The sequence below is a fragment of the Ursus maritimus genome, unplaced genomic scaffold (assembly GCF_017311325.1).
Source record: "Ursus maritimus isolate PB19 unplaced genomic scaffold, ASM1731132v1 scaffold_2, whole genome shotgun sequence".
Taxonomy (NCBI): domain Eukaryota; kingdom Metazoa; phylum Chordata; class Mammalia; order Carnivora; family Ursidae; genus Ursus; species Ursus maritimus.
In genome coordinates, this window is record NW_024424452.1 from 85,032,893 (window position 1) to 85,050,801 (window position 17,909).

At 36.5% G+C, this 17,909-nt stretch overlaps 1 protein-coding gene across 1 annotated transcript in view; it reads left to right on the forward strand.

The window, feature by feature from the left end:
- EDEM3 (ER degradation enhancing alpha-mannosidase like protein 3) overlaps positions 1 to 17,909 on the forward strand; it is a 67,156-nt gene that overhangs the window by 12,414 nt on the left and 36,833 nt on the right. The window contains exons 3-6 of the mRNA XM_040636287.1: positions 6,111 to 6,211; positions 6,916 to 6,955; positions 12,473 to 12,585; positions 13,758 to 13,911. Of these exons, the coding sequence (XP_040492221.1) occupies positions 6,111 to 6,211; positions 6,916 to 6,955; positions 12,473 to 12,585; positions 13,758 to 13,911 (408 nt within the window). The remainder of the gene's footprint in view (positions 1 to 6,110; positions 6,212 to 6,915; positions 6,956 to 12,472; positions 12,586 to 13,757; positions 13,912 to 17,909) is intronic.

A 17,909-nucleotide genomic window follows, 5' to 3' on the forward strand; every position in this document is an offset into this window, starting at 1 on the left:
GGGAGGGGTGTGCACACATGCGCATATGTGCGGGGGAGGGGCATAGGAAGAGGGGGAGGGGAGAGGGAGAAGCAGACTCTCCACTGAGCAGGGAGCCTGACACGGGGTTCCATTCCAGAACCCTGAGATCATGACCTGAGGCAAAGGTAGACGCTTAACCTACTGAGCCACCCAGGTGACCTGGTTATTTGCATTTCTGTGTAAATTTTAGAATCATAGTGTCAGTTTCTACCAGAAATAGGAGTCTACTCTGTTTTGTTTTATGCATTTGCTCTTGCTTTTAGCTAGGCACATGTTCTACTTAATATGCATAGGACTCTTTTTATCACCTGAGTTTTATTTCTCAGTAATAATTACTAAATGTGTTTTGTAGTTCTGAGTCATAGCAATATGAATTACTTATCCCTTGTTCTGGCAATACATTGTGAAGAGAAAATATTACTGTACCTCAGATAGGATATTTGAAGTGTAATATGGCTGTTTATTTGCCACGTAGGCATTGCTCTGGATTTATGCAAACCAACTGTAGTTCACTTTGTGGTTAAACCAAAGAAAAAGCTGTGGTTTTGTTTTTATCCTTAATCTTGAAGTAGCAGAGCATAAAACATTTTTACACCTTGTTCGAAGCTCCCTTATTTGATTCTGTTTGTAAGCGCTATTAATATTTTTATTATCTAGATAAGCCTTGGGTTTGAGTTTCATATTTAATTTCAGACAGAGGTGTTTGTGCATGGGTATGTTTTTGCAAAGCCCTAGGAATAGTATAAAGTGTTCTAAGCGGTGGTGGTTTAGATAGTAAGGAACTCTTTACAATCAAATTAACATTTGAGGGGCGCCTGGGTGGCTCAGTCCTTAAGCGTCTGCCTTCGGCTCAGGGCGTGATCCTGGAGTCCTGGGATCGAGCCCCGCATCCGGCTCCTCTGCTGGGAGCCTGCTTCTTCCTCTCCCACTCCCCTTGCTTGTGTTTCCTCTCTCGCTCGCTGTCTCTCTGTCAAATAAATAAATAAAATCTTTAAAAAAAGAATTAACATTTGAACAATATCTTACAAAGTTTCAAAATACATCAGCAAGTTGAAAAAATATCACTTTTTTTTAATTACTTTTAAGCGTTGTTTAGATGTGTTAAATATGAAACTTAAGCAATAAAAAATAGAATGCATTCTGGGAAATCACAGTTCTATTGGAATTAACACTGAAAAAGAAGTTAGGAACTTAAAATGTTAAGACATGAAAAAATTATTAGGAATTTATGCTAAAAATTGTATGTAATATTAAAATTATAGTATGTTCAATTCAGAATTTGGTAGCTGCATATGTGGATTCTAATTATAGCACAAACAGTTGTCTGGAATCCTTTCCTCAGGAAATGAATCATTGTGGAGCACTGAACTTTTTAAATATCTGAAGGGTTGCAGTCTTCAGTGCTTTCTGTATTCTTTAGCCTACTTTATTATTACTATTTTTTGGTCTTTTCTTTTCTGTTTGACCATGTTAGTGTTCCTGTCCTCTATTCTATTTTGCTGCTGCTAATGTACTGTGGGTTTGGCATATAGATAATTGAGTTTAGTGAGAGGCAGTAGGATAGAGCTGGGCATGGAATTGGGAGTATTTCTGCTGAACTTCAAGAATTAAGAATCATAGGAATATACAGGTATAGGAGGTACAAGTCATTCAAGGTATGAAGGATCGGACTAGTCTTAGAAACTTTGCGGTAGTGATACTCAGTGAATGCAAGGAGGTTGTGGGATAGTATCCTCAAATTTCTGAAGGAAAGAAAGTATGTCTCAAGCATTTTATAAACATTCATTTTATTTTTCAAGTGTAAGACAAGAGACATCTAACCCAGGGATACCAGAGAAATAACAATACTGATGACACTCTTTTAAAACCAAGAAACAAAAACGTATCTGAGGACAAGTCCAGGCAACCAACAGCTGAATCAAAATAAAAAGTCAGGAATGGAGAAGCCATTAGAAAAATGGTGTGTGTCAACTCTACTTGAGTAAAATTCTAATACTAGCAACTGTGGGAACTAGGGTTACAGACCAGAATACAAATGTTACAGACTTTTTAAAATCTTTGTCAAAACCTTAAAAATTCTCTTCCCGATGGTTATAAATGTACACAGAAGATTTTAAAATAGCAAAACTAATATTCAAAATATTAGAGTCTTTGAAAATCAAAGTGTTACTTCTTTGCAAAAATTCATTAAGATCAAAGAGTTTTGCCTCCCTTGCCTTCATCTCATTGTGTGACCTAAGACAGCAGCGTGCGTCTTTTCTAAGCATTGACGAATTGTCCTCTTCCTTTCAAAGTTTGGATCAGCTGAAAAAATTGTACCCTTTTCCCTCTGTATCCTGAGATACTTCAGGGAATTCCTTTAATGGGAAGTGTTTTGCAGGTATCATTTCCTTTGTGACATCTTCACCCTTTACGTCGCAACCTCTTTCTTCATCTGTGTGGATAATTAGGCCCTCATTCAGTTCGTATAGCTGCACGTCTGCAGTCTCCCGAGGGTCAGTGTTAGCAGCAGTCCCTGCCACCTGTCCTATAGGCTGTTTATGTTCGGTTCGAATTGCACTTTCAGTGTCCTCATTTTTCATTTCTTCGCTGAACTTTCATCCTTGTTGGCTAATTTCCTGTTTTGATTATCCATCCTTGTAAATTGTCACACTGTCATGTGTGGTTATCACTGGCTGACAAGGAGACAACCACACGCTTGTTGTGTATGAACTAAAAATTAGACACACGGTGATCAAACCACTGACAGACTTTGAAAGAAGTGATGTGATTGATCACTGATCATGATGAGCTGTCGGTTATTTATGTAGTGACTTCTGGATTGAAGAACTGGCACAGAAGTTTGTATTTTATGTACTTACTTGCAGTTAACACGCAGTAGTAACTGAAATTTGAGACGTGTTGTTGAGGGTTTATTTAACTTGATTGTAGAAACTTGTATACAGCAAAACCAGGCTGAGTGAAGACTGTCTATAATAACATAATTGATAAAAATCTTAAGTGGAGTGGGGGACAATGTGAGTGTATTAATCTTATTACTCTTGACAGGGAGTCAGTGAATATTGTCTGAAGTTGAAATATATAAGCACAGTGATTCTAATCTCTAAGTGTTTCTCATAATCATATAATTAATTTAGAGGACTCTTTTAGGGACTCTCCCCTAGTGAAGAAAATACAAAGTTCAGCAGGTCTTTCTTGTTTCTGCCCTTTTCTGTTAAGACCTATAGCCAGTAGGTGGGGATGTTCCAGTCTAGTTTCACTGAAGCCAACTATCCAACTTAAGGAACCTATTTCTCTGGCTTATGGCCATGTATGCAAGACCAGTAGCATCAACTCTCATACCCTTTGGGCATTAATGTAATTCCCCTGAAGTCTGTCTTTACTTCTGATGCCCGTGTCGTGGCCACTGCAGCTTCATCTTCTGTACTCCATTATTCACTCTTGGTACTTGAGAATTTTTTTTTTTGTTCTTAAGCTCAGCTATGTTTTTAAAATAATTTAACACTGATAAATCATTTCTCTGTGTTTGTAATGAATAGGAGGGAAGATCTTTGCATGTGTTTCATTATTATCTGGATTAGAAATACTCTGTCATGGTCATTCTTTAAAAAAAAAAAAAAAAAGAATTCCAGGGGACCCTGGGTGGCTCAGTCAGTTAAGCGTCCAGCTCTTGGTTTCACTCAGGTCATGATCTCAGGGTGGTGAGGTTGAGCCCTGCAGGAGCCTGGCAGAGGGCTCTGTGCTTAGTAGGAAGTCTGCTTCCCCTCTCCCTCTGCCCCTCCCCCAACATGTGTGCACGTGCGCTCTCTCTCACAAATAAATAAATCTTTAAAAGAAAATTCCACACAAAATAGTAACCCAAACTATAAAATTTCTATTGATAACTATTAAGAAATTTGTGAGACCTGTAGAAGGAAACCAAATTCATAAAAGAAGATCTGAATTAATGCTGTGATACAGTGCATTCCAAGGTGGGAAAACTCAAGTTGGTAATGAAGTCAATTCTCCCCAAAGTAGGCTCTTCCAATTAAAATTTCAGTGGAATTTTAAAGAAAATTTTAAGTTATCCAGAGGGGTAAATTTGAAAAAGTAGTTAAGAAAATCTTGAAGAAAAATAATTGGGGGGGAGTAAGTTGCTGTACGAAGCAGCAAGGTATGGTGCAAAGATACAACAATTAAGATAATGGTTTGGAGCAGGAAATAGGTCTCAAGGGCAGTTGGAGTAGGAGCTAAGTCTGTCAAGCAGATCGGTCTGTAGAACAAAGTTGAGGCTGCAGAAACGTAGACAATTTTGAACTAATAAAGCTGCATTTCAAGCAGTTAGGGAGAGGATGGGTTTAAAAAGTGCAAACTGAGGGCTACAGAGGGGAGGGGGGTGGGGGAATGGGATAGGCCGGTGATGGGTAGTAAGGAGGGCACATATTGCATGGTGCACTGGGTGTTATACACAACTAATGAATCATCGAGCCTTACATCGAAAACCGGGGATGTACTGTATGGTGACTAACATAATATAATAAAAAATCATTATTAATAAAAAAAAAATAAAATAAAAAATAAAATTTCCACTGGTGAAATAAAAAAAATAAATAAATAAAATAAAAAGTGGCATTTAGAAAATTGGCCGTTTTGAGGGGCAAACACAGTTACATCCCTATTTTACATCATAAAGAAAATTAGATTCCAGAGGGAGTGAATCTCTAGACATAAAAAACCATAGCAGTGCTATTTTCAGAGGCTCAAGATAGCCTTCTTAACCATGCCTGAAATCTAGAAACTATAAGGAAGAGACTGATAGGCTTAACTACGTATTTATTTATTATTTTTTTATAATAATATTTTTTATTAGACTGATAGGCTTAACTACATATTTAAAGCTTAAAGTAAAAAGCACCAAAACAAAGTTAAAAGATAAACAAAAGACAGGAGAAATACATTTACTATATATAACATAATGTATAGTGTCTTGCCCAATAAGACAATAGAAAATGGACAAAACATATAAACAGACATTTCAAAAAAAAAAGCAATGATTAATACAAAAAGATGTTTATCCTCATTAATAATAAAACCTGAGATGCCATTTTTTATTCAGAAGATTGGCAAAATATAAATCATTGGTCATCTCCTCTGTTAGAGTATGGTAGGGAGGTAAGTTAGTGTCCTCAGTTTGATGGCTATCAGAAATTAAATAGCCATACCTTCGACCCATTGGGTCTATTTCTAGGGATTTAATTTATAGAAATATAAGCGTATGTGTTAAAGATATATGCATATAGGTGTTCGTTGTAGCATTGTTTATAGAGTGAAAAATTGAGTTCAATCTACATGTTTCTCAGTAGAGGAATAAATAAATTTTAGTGTATCCATACTTTGAAATACTGTGAGGAACAGGTACCATGAAGGATCATGGGCTCTAGAGTCAGCTTGCCAGGCTTAAATTCTGGATTCATCATTTCCTAGTTGCATGTCTGGGCTTAATTCTGTGACCTTACTTCTCTGGCCTCAGTTTTCTCATCTGTAAAATAGATGATTGAATCTGTTTCAGAGGTGTGATAATTTAATGAAAACTGTATAGAACAGTGCTTAGAACATAAGTACTCAGTGCTTAGAACATATTAGCTAATATTAAATGATCACTTTGTAGTTAAAAAATACATTTATAAAATTCTAGCATGGAAAAACCCCACTGTGACTTAAGTAAACAAATTTTAGAGCAATGTGTGCATATGGCATGAGCACCTGTTTGTAGATAAAATGTAAATTATGTATGTGCCTGTATTTTAATGTATGGATAAATTTGGAAGCATAAATGCCAATCTTCACAGTAGTTACTTTAAGGAATGAGATTTGGTGGAGCTGAAACAGATTATCAGATTTTTAAATAACTATTTTTTAGTATTTTTTTTTCTTAAGCATGTTTATATTTATAACTAAATTGTTAAAAGAAGATCCCATAGACTAAGAATAGAACTTCTGACCAACTTTTATCTTACTTTTTAAAAAAATATCTGCAAGAAGGTTGTGTCCTCTATTGATGTTTGCTTTCTTTTATTTTCCTCAGTGACTCACTATAGTTTTCCTTGCAGGAACATGCTTACCCAGCTGATGAACTCATGCCTTTAACCTGTAGAGGTCGTGTTAGAGGCCAGGAGCCAAGTCGGGGTGATGTTGATGATGCCTTGGGAAAGTGAGTATTAACACGTGGATGGTGTGGCATCTCAGGGTTCCGAAGTCGTTGCAGCTTACAGTTGTATTTCTGGGGATTGGTTAAATTTCAAGGACTGCTTTAAGTATTAACATTAAACTCTTTTATTTTCTTATGTTATCTTTTATAAAAAGTCAGTTTTCCTCCTAGATCAGTGAAAAGTTAAATTGCTAAGATGAGTATAACTTTTGAAATGTATATAAAGTCATTGACACATTATAAAGTGTTGATAGTTTAATATTTGTTTTTTATTTTTATTTTTTAAAGATTTTATTTATTAGAGAGAGAGTACAAGCAGGGGGTGAGGGGGCAGAGGGAGAGGGAGAAGCAGACTCCCTGCTGAATAGGAAGCCTAGTGTAGGGCTTGATCCTAGGATCCTGGCATCATGACCTGAGCTGACTGAGCCACCCAGGCACGTTGATGGTTTAAAATTTTTATTTGCTTTAAAAAAGAGTTAATATTTCTATTCATTTTGAAAGATATGTAGGTACACTAAGTATTAAATGTAATGTTAAGCCTTTTCAGGTCCTTTCAGTGCTTTATAGGTTACATTGTATTATAGATGCATGAAAGTACTAGCTAATAGAAACTCCAGTTAATAAGGCTTAGATACATCTGCTTATACAATCATGGATAAAATATTCAGAATTCTAATGGCTTGTATCTCATTATACTTGTTTCTTAGATTTTCCCTGACACTGATTGATTCTTTGGACACTCTTGTGGTAGGTTTGATTCCTCTCGAATTTACTTCTTTTATAAATTTCATAATTTGCACACTCAGAATATTATGAATATAATCATTATGTAAGTCTGAAGTAGAAGTTTTCAGAATTTAAGGTGTTCTGAGCTTTGCTTCTAAATAGCTCTTTCACACTATTGAGTTGATTATGTTATATGAATATCAAGTGAAAGTGTGCAGAAATCATGGAAATATTGAAATAATTTATAGGTGTGTTAGCTTATGTGATGGCACTTTTAATCAGGAAGGTTGTTTCCCCATTATACAAGGAGGTTGAAGCTATTGGAAGAAATTAATTCCAGAAAATACTACGGATATTCTTGTTCCAGAATGGTATGCCACAATGATACTGAAATTGTTAAACTAGAATTCTTATGTTCATTAAAAAAATTTTTTCCCACCGGTGATTTTTAGCGCCAAGTGATCACTTCATGGCAATCCTTTTCTATCTCATAGGATACACAATCATTTTAATTAATTCTGGTTGGGGATGGTTTGTAATGCTAAAGGAAAAAGATTGGGTTCCAGATGTCATTATTTCTAAATACAGTGTCTAATTTTCTACTTTGAGGTCACTTACAATAAAAAGTAGGCTTGTTTCAGGATTTTCCTTAAGACCTAATTCTCAACTTTGAGTAAATGTCTGGAGGACTGATTAATATTTTAAAAAACAAAACAAAAAAATCTTTGGGGAGCAGGAATTTCTCAGAACCAAGCTTTTCTTCCCAATATTGTTTCTACATCTTTTTTCACTGGGCATTTTCTTTTTCTTTTCCTTTCTTTTCCTGTTCCCTTGGCCTCCTTTTCCCTTCCCTTCTCTTCCCTCCTTCCTTCTGTACCAGCACCTTAGGAGGATTGCCTGGGAAGTTTTATAAACTATCCCCTTCTCCCAAGTTACTCTGATATAATTATTCTGGAGTGGGGCTGGGCATTATTAATTATGCCTCTAAAGCTTCTCTTTGTTTATAAAATGCAGCCTTGGTTGAGAAGACCTTTTTGTTCTGAAGACTGCAGTTGTTTACAACTTTTACAGTTGGGTCAGGGTTTCAAAAGTTGTGACTGTTTTTCAGAGATTAAAGGAATGTGGGAACTATATTATCATGACTATGAGAATAAGAGAATATTTGTATGCCTTATTTTTGGTTTAGTGGTCCTACGTGTTCTGTTATAATAGGGCTTCCTCTATAAATAAAAGACAGAGGTAAACAGAATATCCTGGGAGGCACAAATTGCCACCCTGGGAGAAGCTAAGTGGTGTACTTGTAACTGTAGCTGGGTTATACTCTCAGGTCTACCTTGACATGGAGGAGGAAGTGAGGAGCAGTAGCTGTGTGTTAGGAAAGACCACAGGTGAACTTCTCTGTTTCTCATTCTGTCAGCTTGGCTTTATCCTTCCATATAGCAAATTCCCCATCATCTCTCTGTAAGTTGATTTTCTTGAACATGGATCTCAGATATCATATGCTTTAAAAAATCTTATCAGAAATGAAAGAAAAAAGGTAGTTTCAGGCCGTGTAACTTTGCTAAATTTAGAAATCTGTTGGCTTCTAATTGAGTAGCCATTAATTATTACAAAGCTTCTATCCTTCAGGTTATACCAATTATGTACTTTGGCATTGTTTCGCAAAATATGATCCCAGGACCAGCAGCAGCAGCAGTACCTGACAACTTGTTAGAAATGCAAAATTCTAGAACCTCATCCCAGACATACTAAATCAGGCAGTCTGGGAGTGAGGCCCAGCAGTCTGTTTTTTGCAGCTTCCAGATGATTCTGATGTGTGCTAACTTTTGAGAACTACTGTATAATGATGCAGTGCTTTTTAAACTTCAGTGTACTACAAGTCACCTAGGGATCTGGCTAAAATGTAGATTCTGATCCAATAGACTGAAGGTAGGGTCCAGGATTCTGCGTTTCTAATAAGCTGCCACTTGGTGGTGCTGCTCTTGCTGGTTAGCAGACCATACTCTCCATAATGTGTGGTAAACTTGAGTTCTGGCTCCTTGTGGCAGGTAGAAATGAGAAGTGATCACACAGTACTAATATGTGTGACCTTGGTCAACTTATTTAACTTCTCTGGGCTCCTGTTTTCACCTCAGAAGGGCCTAGACAAGGTATCTAAGTTTCCTATTAACTATAAGGTATGATTTCTTATTGATCTTTGGTTCAGATTCAGATAAGTAACTCCTATTTTTTAAGTTACCCTCAAGAAGAGTTAAGAAAGATTGATAAAGTCTTACATTTAAAAAATGATACTTCATAAACTCTTTAAATTTTAGTCTCTTCAAGTAGGAATAACCTAAGTAACTTATTACATATCATCGTGAACTTTGAAACATAAAAATTCACTTTGAATTTTTATTATTATTTTAAACAATTTCTTTTCAATTTAAACAAAAGAATTAGTTTAGAAATTTTTCCCCTACATTTAAAAGGAATTGTTTTGGTACATTTTATTAATACACTTATTAATATTTCTAATATACTTCGCCTTTACTTTGTGATTATTTTTTGTTTTGTGATTTATTTATTTGAAAATATTAATAGAACATAATATGTGTGACAGTACATACAATTCTATTTTTGTTTTGGTTTTACCATAATATGTTAAGTAGATTTCTATTATCATAGTTAGATCTTTAAATTTAATCTGTTCCTAATTCTAGCCATCTAGTTTTTATTGATGTAATGAAGCCAAGAACTAAATTTAAATTTATCTTTATATTCTACATTATCATGAGATCTGTATAAAGAAAGATATTGAAACAAATTAAAGATGATGAGGGAAAGGAGGAGACCTGAATTCATCTTTGTTATCAGCTAGGAACTTAAAAAGCTCATTAAGTAATAGAGCAGTTGGAATGAATTTTCTAACTAATTATGGACAAAGAGAACTCTTTCCACTTCTATTCTTCTTTGAAACAAATAACATTGGTATAATTGTTGGGAGTAATTCTCAGGAGGTAGACCTAGGAAGAAGAATAAGATTAACAAAATGATACTTACAAGTGTATGTGTGGGTGAGTGGGGAGTAGCACAGTTATGTTTCATTCTAAAAGTGATTCAGGGCTCTATGCATCTGCACTTGTTGCTTGCAGAATTTACATGGATTTAGAGATTGACAAGGAAAAGCAGTCAGTTTAAAGGCAGGCTTGATAGTATATTTTACTCAGGACTTAGCCTAAATTTTACTTTTACTTGAATTTTAGTCAGATATTCTTATGGAATGTTTTATACTTAAATTAGAATTTTTAATGAGAGAAATCAAGTGAAAAAGCACTATAAAATATTATCAAACAAAAAGATTAAACAATCAAGTAAAGGAGAACTATTTTTAATGGATCTGGTGTCTAAATAACATGTAATTGTGTAGCAGTTACTGAAAGAGTCTATCACAACCACTAACTCAGGAAATGAACAGGTAGGGCCTGGCACCCTGCCTCAGCCAGCTGCTCCCTCCTGGGGAATGCTGAGGGAGCTGGACAAATCGGAAGCATAGCTCCTGGCTGGGTGTGCCAACACTGTTGTTGAACAGACTCAGATAAACTTGGGGCAAGAAAAGCCAATAACTCAAGAGAGGAAGGTTTGGAAAAGAGAAGGGGACAGATTTATTTCGGGTGCTGGCAGCTAGAGGAGCTGGCAGGCACAGGCCTTAACAACCGACCTCTCCGCAGATAAGGTGGACACCTCGAGTTTTATTAGGAGAGGTTGGGGGGTGGGGGTACATGCAAGAGAGCAGGCAGAGAGCACGTGATCATGGGCAGGGGGGCTCGGTTGGTGTTCAGCACATGATGGTGGGCAGGGAAGGGAACATGTAGGGTGTGGTCTTCTAGGCATTCCATTGATATCAGGGCTTTTCTGGTCTGGCAGTTGGAATGTTTGGGTCACTGCAAAATGTGTTGTCAGTGACTCACGAAAGTGTGATAAGCAATAAGCACAATGGGTTGTAGCTAGAGCGTGAGTCAAATGATCTTGTCTATTTCTGGTTTTAAATCTGGGGGTCAGTAGTTGAGCAGGAGAGCTCTCTGACACAGCATTGATTTTGACTGAAAAATCAAAGCAACTATGTAATGCATTGGCTCCTTCATGAAACTGATCTCAAGAATCCACAGAATTCTTAACCTAGTCAGGATTCTAGACCCTCATGGTAATAATAATAATAATAATAATGATGATGATGTTACGGAATACAGGTGAGGTTCAGTGGGGTGGAGTCCGGAGCCGACGACCAAGAAAGAATTCTTGAGGCATCTTTGGTGCAAAATTGGTGGTTTATTAAAGCATGGGGACAGGACCTGTGGGCAGAAAGAGCTGCTGCACCAGGGTTGTGAGGGGTGGCTGATTATATACCATGGGGTTGGGGGAGGTAAGAAAAAAGGGAGGTTGAGGAAATACTTTCACATGTTAAAGAAGACTCACAAGATACCAGAGGCCTTGCCATTGTCAAGTCAAGGTTGTTTACCGCTCTAGTAAGGCATTAACATGAAGATAGTTGGGCACTTCCTGGAGGCTGCAGATTATAAGGGCATTTAATTGTCTCTACATTCCCTTCCGGAAGCTAGGTTATTGATAGAAATGCTTCGTTCTTGTAAACTGCTAAAGACATTTGTAAAACTGAGGGAGACTTAAGTCTTGCAGGATTGTGGTATCTATAGGTTAACTATTTCTTTGTCCTTTAGGGCAGCCAGGAGGGCCTGAGGAATGTCACATACATCCCATGGCGGGGGTGGGGTGGTGGTGTCAGTTTCTGCTTTGTCCTCAGCTTGCCTTCTATTCCTCATCAATAATAGTAATGATATTAAGCACTTATTAAGTCAGGCACTCTACTGAAAATACTTTATATATATTACCTCATTTAAGAACACAAACCTATAAGAGTAGATACTTCTTTTTTTATTAATGAGAGAAGAGGCTCAGAGATGGAAGTCACTTGACCGAGATTACACAGGTAGTGAATGAAAGAACTAGAGTTCAAAACGAGCTTGCTCTTGATTACAACATTATAATCCTCCTCGGTTAGGGGTCTTGGCGGCCACGGGTGAAGATGGCAGGTGGTGTGTGGTTTAGGATCAGTCATTCTCTGAAGGATGTGCTCTCTTTTGAGAGTGAGCAACCTTTAAAATGATGGTTGGTGAATAGGATGATTTTTGTGTTGTTTTGACTTGGAAACCAAATCCTGTTAGAGCTCATCTCATGTAGCTCTCTGGGTCGTGGGTTATATGTTAAGAAACCAGTTAACAGTTCTGATGATGATTGTTTTTTAAAGTCTCAATGATTTCCTTATATCTAAAAAAGAAATATATAAAGATTCCTTATAATGTAGGCATTTACTTTTGGGGGATTTTAGATACCACGTTTTTGTCATTGGCTTACGGGAAACATTTTGTATGTGTCACTTTTTAGAGTTTTAATGTATTAACTTGCTTTTAGGAGTTCATTCTAACACTATTTCTCTTTGACTTGGTAGAAAAGAACTTTATTTTCATAATTTTCTTCTCCTAGGTATTAAATAAAACTAAAGAATTTGAAGATGCGGTGAGAAAAGTTTTAAGAGATGTTAATTTAGATAATGATGTAGTTGTATCAGTCTTTGAAACAAACATCAGAGTTCTTGGGTGAGTATGTAAGACACTGAAGCTATAATTTTAATAACAGAAAAGCCTAGGGTATACTGTTTATTTCTTGATGGTAATAAAGCAAGATATTTCTTACGTTTAAAAGATAAAAGTTGGGGTATTATGAAACGGAGGCTGTGGGATGACCTTGCATTGTATCAGGCACAGACAGCAGCTGACTGTGGAAATAGTTGCACACTCAAATCAAAGGTAATCTCTGTGTGTTGTTAAAAAAGGATTAGAGGTTGAACATTCGCATATTAGCCATATCTCAGGTTTTTCCTCTAGTTTACATAGTTTGCTAATCTTAGCCAGCAGGCCAAATGAAATTACATGTATAATACTACCTCTCAACTAAACATTTTGAAGTGCTATCAGAACATTTAAAAATACTGAATTACAGGATTTATTAATTCAAGTTTCAACATTATTAAATTTTTATATTTAATGGTTTTATGTTGTTGTAACACATTTCCTTTTGTCAGACAGGTAAAGTGAATCTTTTTCAGTTCAGGCAATATTTATTGTAGCTTTTCACAGAGTTTCTTTTTTTTTTTTTTTTTTTTAAAGATTTTATTTATTTATTCGACAGAGATAGAGACAGCCAGCGAGAGAGGGAACACAAGCAGGAGGAGTGGGAGAGGAAGAAGCAGGCTCATAGCAGAGGAGCCTGATGTGGGGCTCGATCCCAGAACACCGGGGTCACGCCCTGAGCTGAAGGCAGACGCTTAACGGCTGTGCCACCCAGGCGCCCCTTCACAGAGTTTCTTAATCTATTATATTTAATACAGAGTTGAAGAGGTTTATTTAATTTATACTGTAAGAGTTAAAGATTGCATGATGATATCATTAATTTAAAAGTTGTTAGAATCAAATGTCAGGTTTGTTTAAGTGATTTCTAAGATACTCTTTTTTTTTTTAAGGCTCTTTAAGAAATTTTAAGGTGTTTCAGAATGCTGAACACTTTACAGCAGATAGAACATCTAAAACTTTTTTTACTGTCTGTGTTTTGCTATAAAATGAGTAGCCAGAGTTAGGTTAAAAAAAAAAAAAGTTCTTCTAAGATCTTTCCTTATGTGTGCTAAATTGTTGGTAACAAGATACCCACATCTTTTTAGATAGTGTTTAAGTATCTGTAAGAAGTGGATAATGTTTCATCTCTGTGATTGTAGGGGTCTTTTGGGTGGACACTCATTGGCAATCATGCTGAAAGAAAAAGGAGAGTACATGCAGTGGTACAATGATGAACTTCTCCAAATGGCAAAGCAGTTGGGTTACAAACTTTTACCAGCTTTCAATACTACCAGTGGCCTTCCGTATCCAAGAGTAAGTAATTCTGAAAAATACAGCAGTTTTAATGTACTTCCTTTGCTGTCTTACAAACATGAGGTTTTGTAATTGGAGCCATTGTTCATCACCTGCTTGAGGCTGAAGAAAAATACTTCATAGTATTTTTCTTCTATAAAACTATATAAAACATTATATAAAACTATATAAAACATTTATATTGATATTTCAGTTTTGCATTTGAGTGGTATGAGAGTTTAGATTCGTTTAAGGCTTTTATGTGTCACCGCGTAACAGATTAGATTATGCTGCAGAAGGAAGAAACAGATGCCAGACTAGAATTTGGGCACAGAATTATTTGTGCAGAAGATACGCTTGAAACAGTGAGAGTGGGTGTTGGCTTTCCAGTAGAGAGGATTTGGAGAGAACACAGGACAGAGGGGAATGAGGAGGAAGCAGAGTGTTGGAAAAGAGAGTGTTCAGAGACTCAGGAAGAGAACCACAGGGTAGTAGCAGAAACTCAGGAAGAGAACCACAGGGTAGTAGCTATGGTGTGATGAAATCTTAGAGCTTCAAAAGGAGGTGGTTTTAGAAAACAATAGAATTAGATGCAAACAGATCCTTAAAGTATGTAATGTGGGAGAATAAAAGGGAGGGAAGGGTTCAAACTAGGTGAAAACACAGGACCATTCATTTTGAGATTCCTGGTGTTGTTAAAGAGAGGTGGCAGCCGAGTCTGTTGAGGGAGTTCTGTTTTGCCCCCAAGAAAATGTTATATTTAAAGCAAAAAGAAAGAAGCCATTGACTATGGGAAGAACTTTCTATGTTGATTTATTAATTTTTAAAAATATTTTATTTATTTGAGAGAGAGAGAGCAAGAGATTGAAAGCATGAGTGGAGTGAGGGGCAGAGGGAGAAGCAGACTCTCCACAGAGCAGGGGGCAGGGCTTGATCGCAGGACAGGACTCCGGGATCATGACCTGAGCCCAAGGCAGATGCTTACAACTGAGCCCCAGGTGCCCCTGATTTATTTCTTTATTAATGCTGTTGCTTTCTCCCTCTTGTCCAAGTTAGACACCTCAGCCATTACTAAGTTCTGATAATTTTTTTCTTACTGCTGGTAAGTTAGCTGAAGCCAGTGTAATTCCTAAACTATTGTAAATACCTATCTTACTCTTTTCTCTCTGGTTTATTCTTTATGATGTTGTGGGATATCAGTGAGGTGAGGTTCAGTGGGGTGGAGTCCGGAGTTGACGACCAAGAAAGAATTCTTGAGGCGTCTTTGGTGCAAAATGGTGGTTTATTAAAGCCCCGCGGACAGGACCCGTGGGCAGAAAGAGCTGCTGCCCCGGGTTGCGAGGGGTGGCTGATTATATACTCTGGGGCTGGGGGAGGTAAGGAAAAAGGGAGGTTTCAAAAGGATTTTCATATGTTAAAGAAGACATTGTCAAGTTAAGGTGGTTTTTCCCGCTAGCAGGGCATTAACATGAAGATAGTTGAGAACTTCCTAGAGGAACATCACGTAGCCCACCCAGGAGTGAGGGGGTGGGGGAGGTTGCAGGGTGTAGGCTTATGCTCTGTCTTCAGCTAGCCTTCTGCTCCCTCATCATTTAGAGACTTAAAAATTAATCTTACTAAAACAATTTTTATCAAATTACACTCAGAAGTTCTACTGACTCTCTATTGTACAGAGTATCTCTTAACTTTCAGAATTCATTATGGTTTGGCAATAGACTTTCTGACCTCTCAGCACCTCACACCCCAATGAAATGCGTGTTCCAGTTCAGCCAAAGAATCCGTTAGTGTCCCCCAAACAGCGAAGGTGTGTTTTTCTTTCTTTCTTTCTTTTTTTTTTTTTCCATTTCCATGCTGTTAGGCCTATCATCTCCATTACCTGGCATAACTTTTCTCCCAGTATAAATCAAGTAAGACTCACTTTCACCATCAAGAAACCTTTGACTGGAGAGCCAGCATAATTTAGAGCAGTGCTTTTCAAACTGGAGGTCATAGCGTATTACTTTACCCACCAGTTTAGTGGATTGTGACCTGTGCTTTTTTTTTGTTTTGTGAAACAGCGTATTTATTATTTAAATTTCTCGCTCTTGATAGTTTGACTAGCTCTTCTGTGAACATCTTTATACAGATCTTTTTACTTCTTCCATAGGATAAATTACTAGGAGAGGAAATGGTAAGTCATAGAAATAGGGAATGTTTTTTAAGGCTTTGGGTACTTATTGCCCAGTTGTTCTCCAGAAAGGTTCTATTTATAATAGTATATGTGTTGTTGTACTGTTGCCAACAGTGTGTATTGTTATTTTACCAGTTGAATGAGAAAAAAATTGTTTAATGTGAATTTCTTTGCTTTTTAGTGTGGTTAAACTTGTTTGTTGATCTTTTTATTTTCTTAGCATATTAAAATTAAAAACAAAGCTATTTCAAATAACCTAGATGTTTATTTAATTGAATTTACTTTTAGTAAATACTTTTAGTTTTTGTTGTAAATGGAGTTGCTAAATTTTGGGGAATCTGGCATTTCTTCACTTTTGTCGTCACATGAGAAACAGGAGAGGAATTAAAACAGTAGCTACTAAGAGTATTATAGTAAAATACTATAGTAAAATAAGAAAATAAAATCTGGCATTTCTTCGCTTTTGTCGTAACATGAGAAACAGGAGAGGAATTAAAACAGTAGCTACTGAGAGTATTATAGTAAAATACTATAGTAAAATAAGAAAATAATACATTTTCTTATACTCTTAAGTATCAAGAAAATTTTTTAAATTGCTTTTTACAAGAGGACTACAGATAGAAACTAAATGTCTTCCTATCCTGTCTTCTTCACACTTACGAGGTTTTACTAAGTCTCTCTTAGATATGCATACATAATTGATAGTACTGCATTAATGCTTTCAACTCAAGAATTTGCTGAACAGAAATGATATTTTAGTGGTTAATGGTCATGTGTTACATCTACATATAAACCCTAGAGGTAGTTCACACTTTGTGATGCCATTTTCTCAAAGTTAATTAAAAGCACCGTGCCAGTTTTTCATTTAAGACCTCATTTCCAAGGTCAGGTAGATGATTATATCCATAAAACATAGGGTTAATGGGAATTCCATTTTGATTTTGTACACATTTTAGGGGTCTTTTGGGTATAGCAAATATATGATGTAGATAAATTTAGTGTAGGTAATTTAAACTTCTACCTTTCAGTTAAAAAAGAACCACTTTGTGATTCCCAGGAACATAGGACCAGGAGGAAGAAACCAGGTTCCAAATTCCTTCTAAGTTCAAAACCTTTATTATACTTTTAACCCTTTTTGTCTGAAGCCTTTCAAGTAAAGGGCAATAAGCTCTTTGTTTTTAACTTCTACATGACTAGACAGATGCCCCTACCAGTGCCCTTTCTACACTGGTCCTCTGAGATCTAGTCAGGACAACTGCAGCTTATCTAACCAGCCTCTCGAGCAAAAGTCAATAAGAGGATTAACATAAGCAAAAAAGACGTTCAACCCCTTTTCCTTGTCTTATAGAAATGGTAGTGCCCCCTGGAGGTTTGCACTTGGGGATTGTTTAATAATGCAGATCTTCAGCATATGAGATGGAAATGATATGATACTATATATAGTTGTATTAAGAAATAGTCCTTTTACATTATTTAGTAGTGACCATCGTGGGTCAGTAAAGACTATAATGCAGTATACGACCATCTTAAATATTTTTAATGTACAGAACTTCAGTGAGTCAAAGTATTTCCTTTGTTTTTTTTGTTAAAAGATACTAAAAATGGGATATAAATGCTTTCTGTCTTGCCTTTGCTTTTTCATGACTACTTCCCTGGACTTTGCCATTGTTAGCTCTCAGTTATTCCCAGTCCAGTGATATTTTTATCAAATATCAGTGATGCTTCTTCTGATTTTTAGGTCTTAGCGTTTGTTGTTAGTTCCATTTGTTTGGCATTTATTTATGACTTTCCATTATTAGTTACCGTCTCCATTTATATATATCTGTCGTATTTGCTCTGTCTTGCTTTT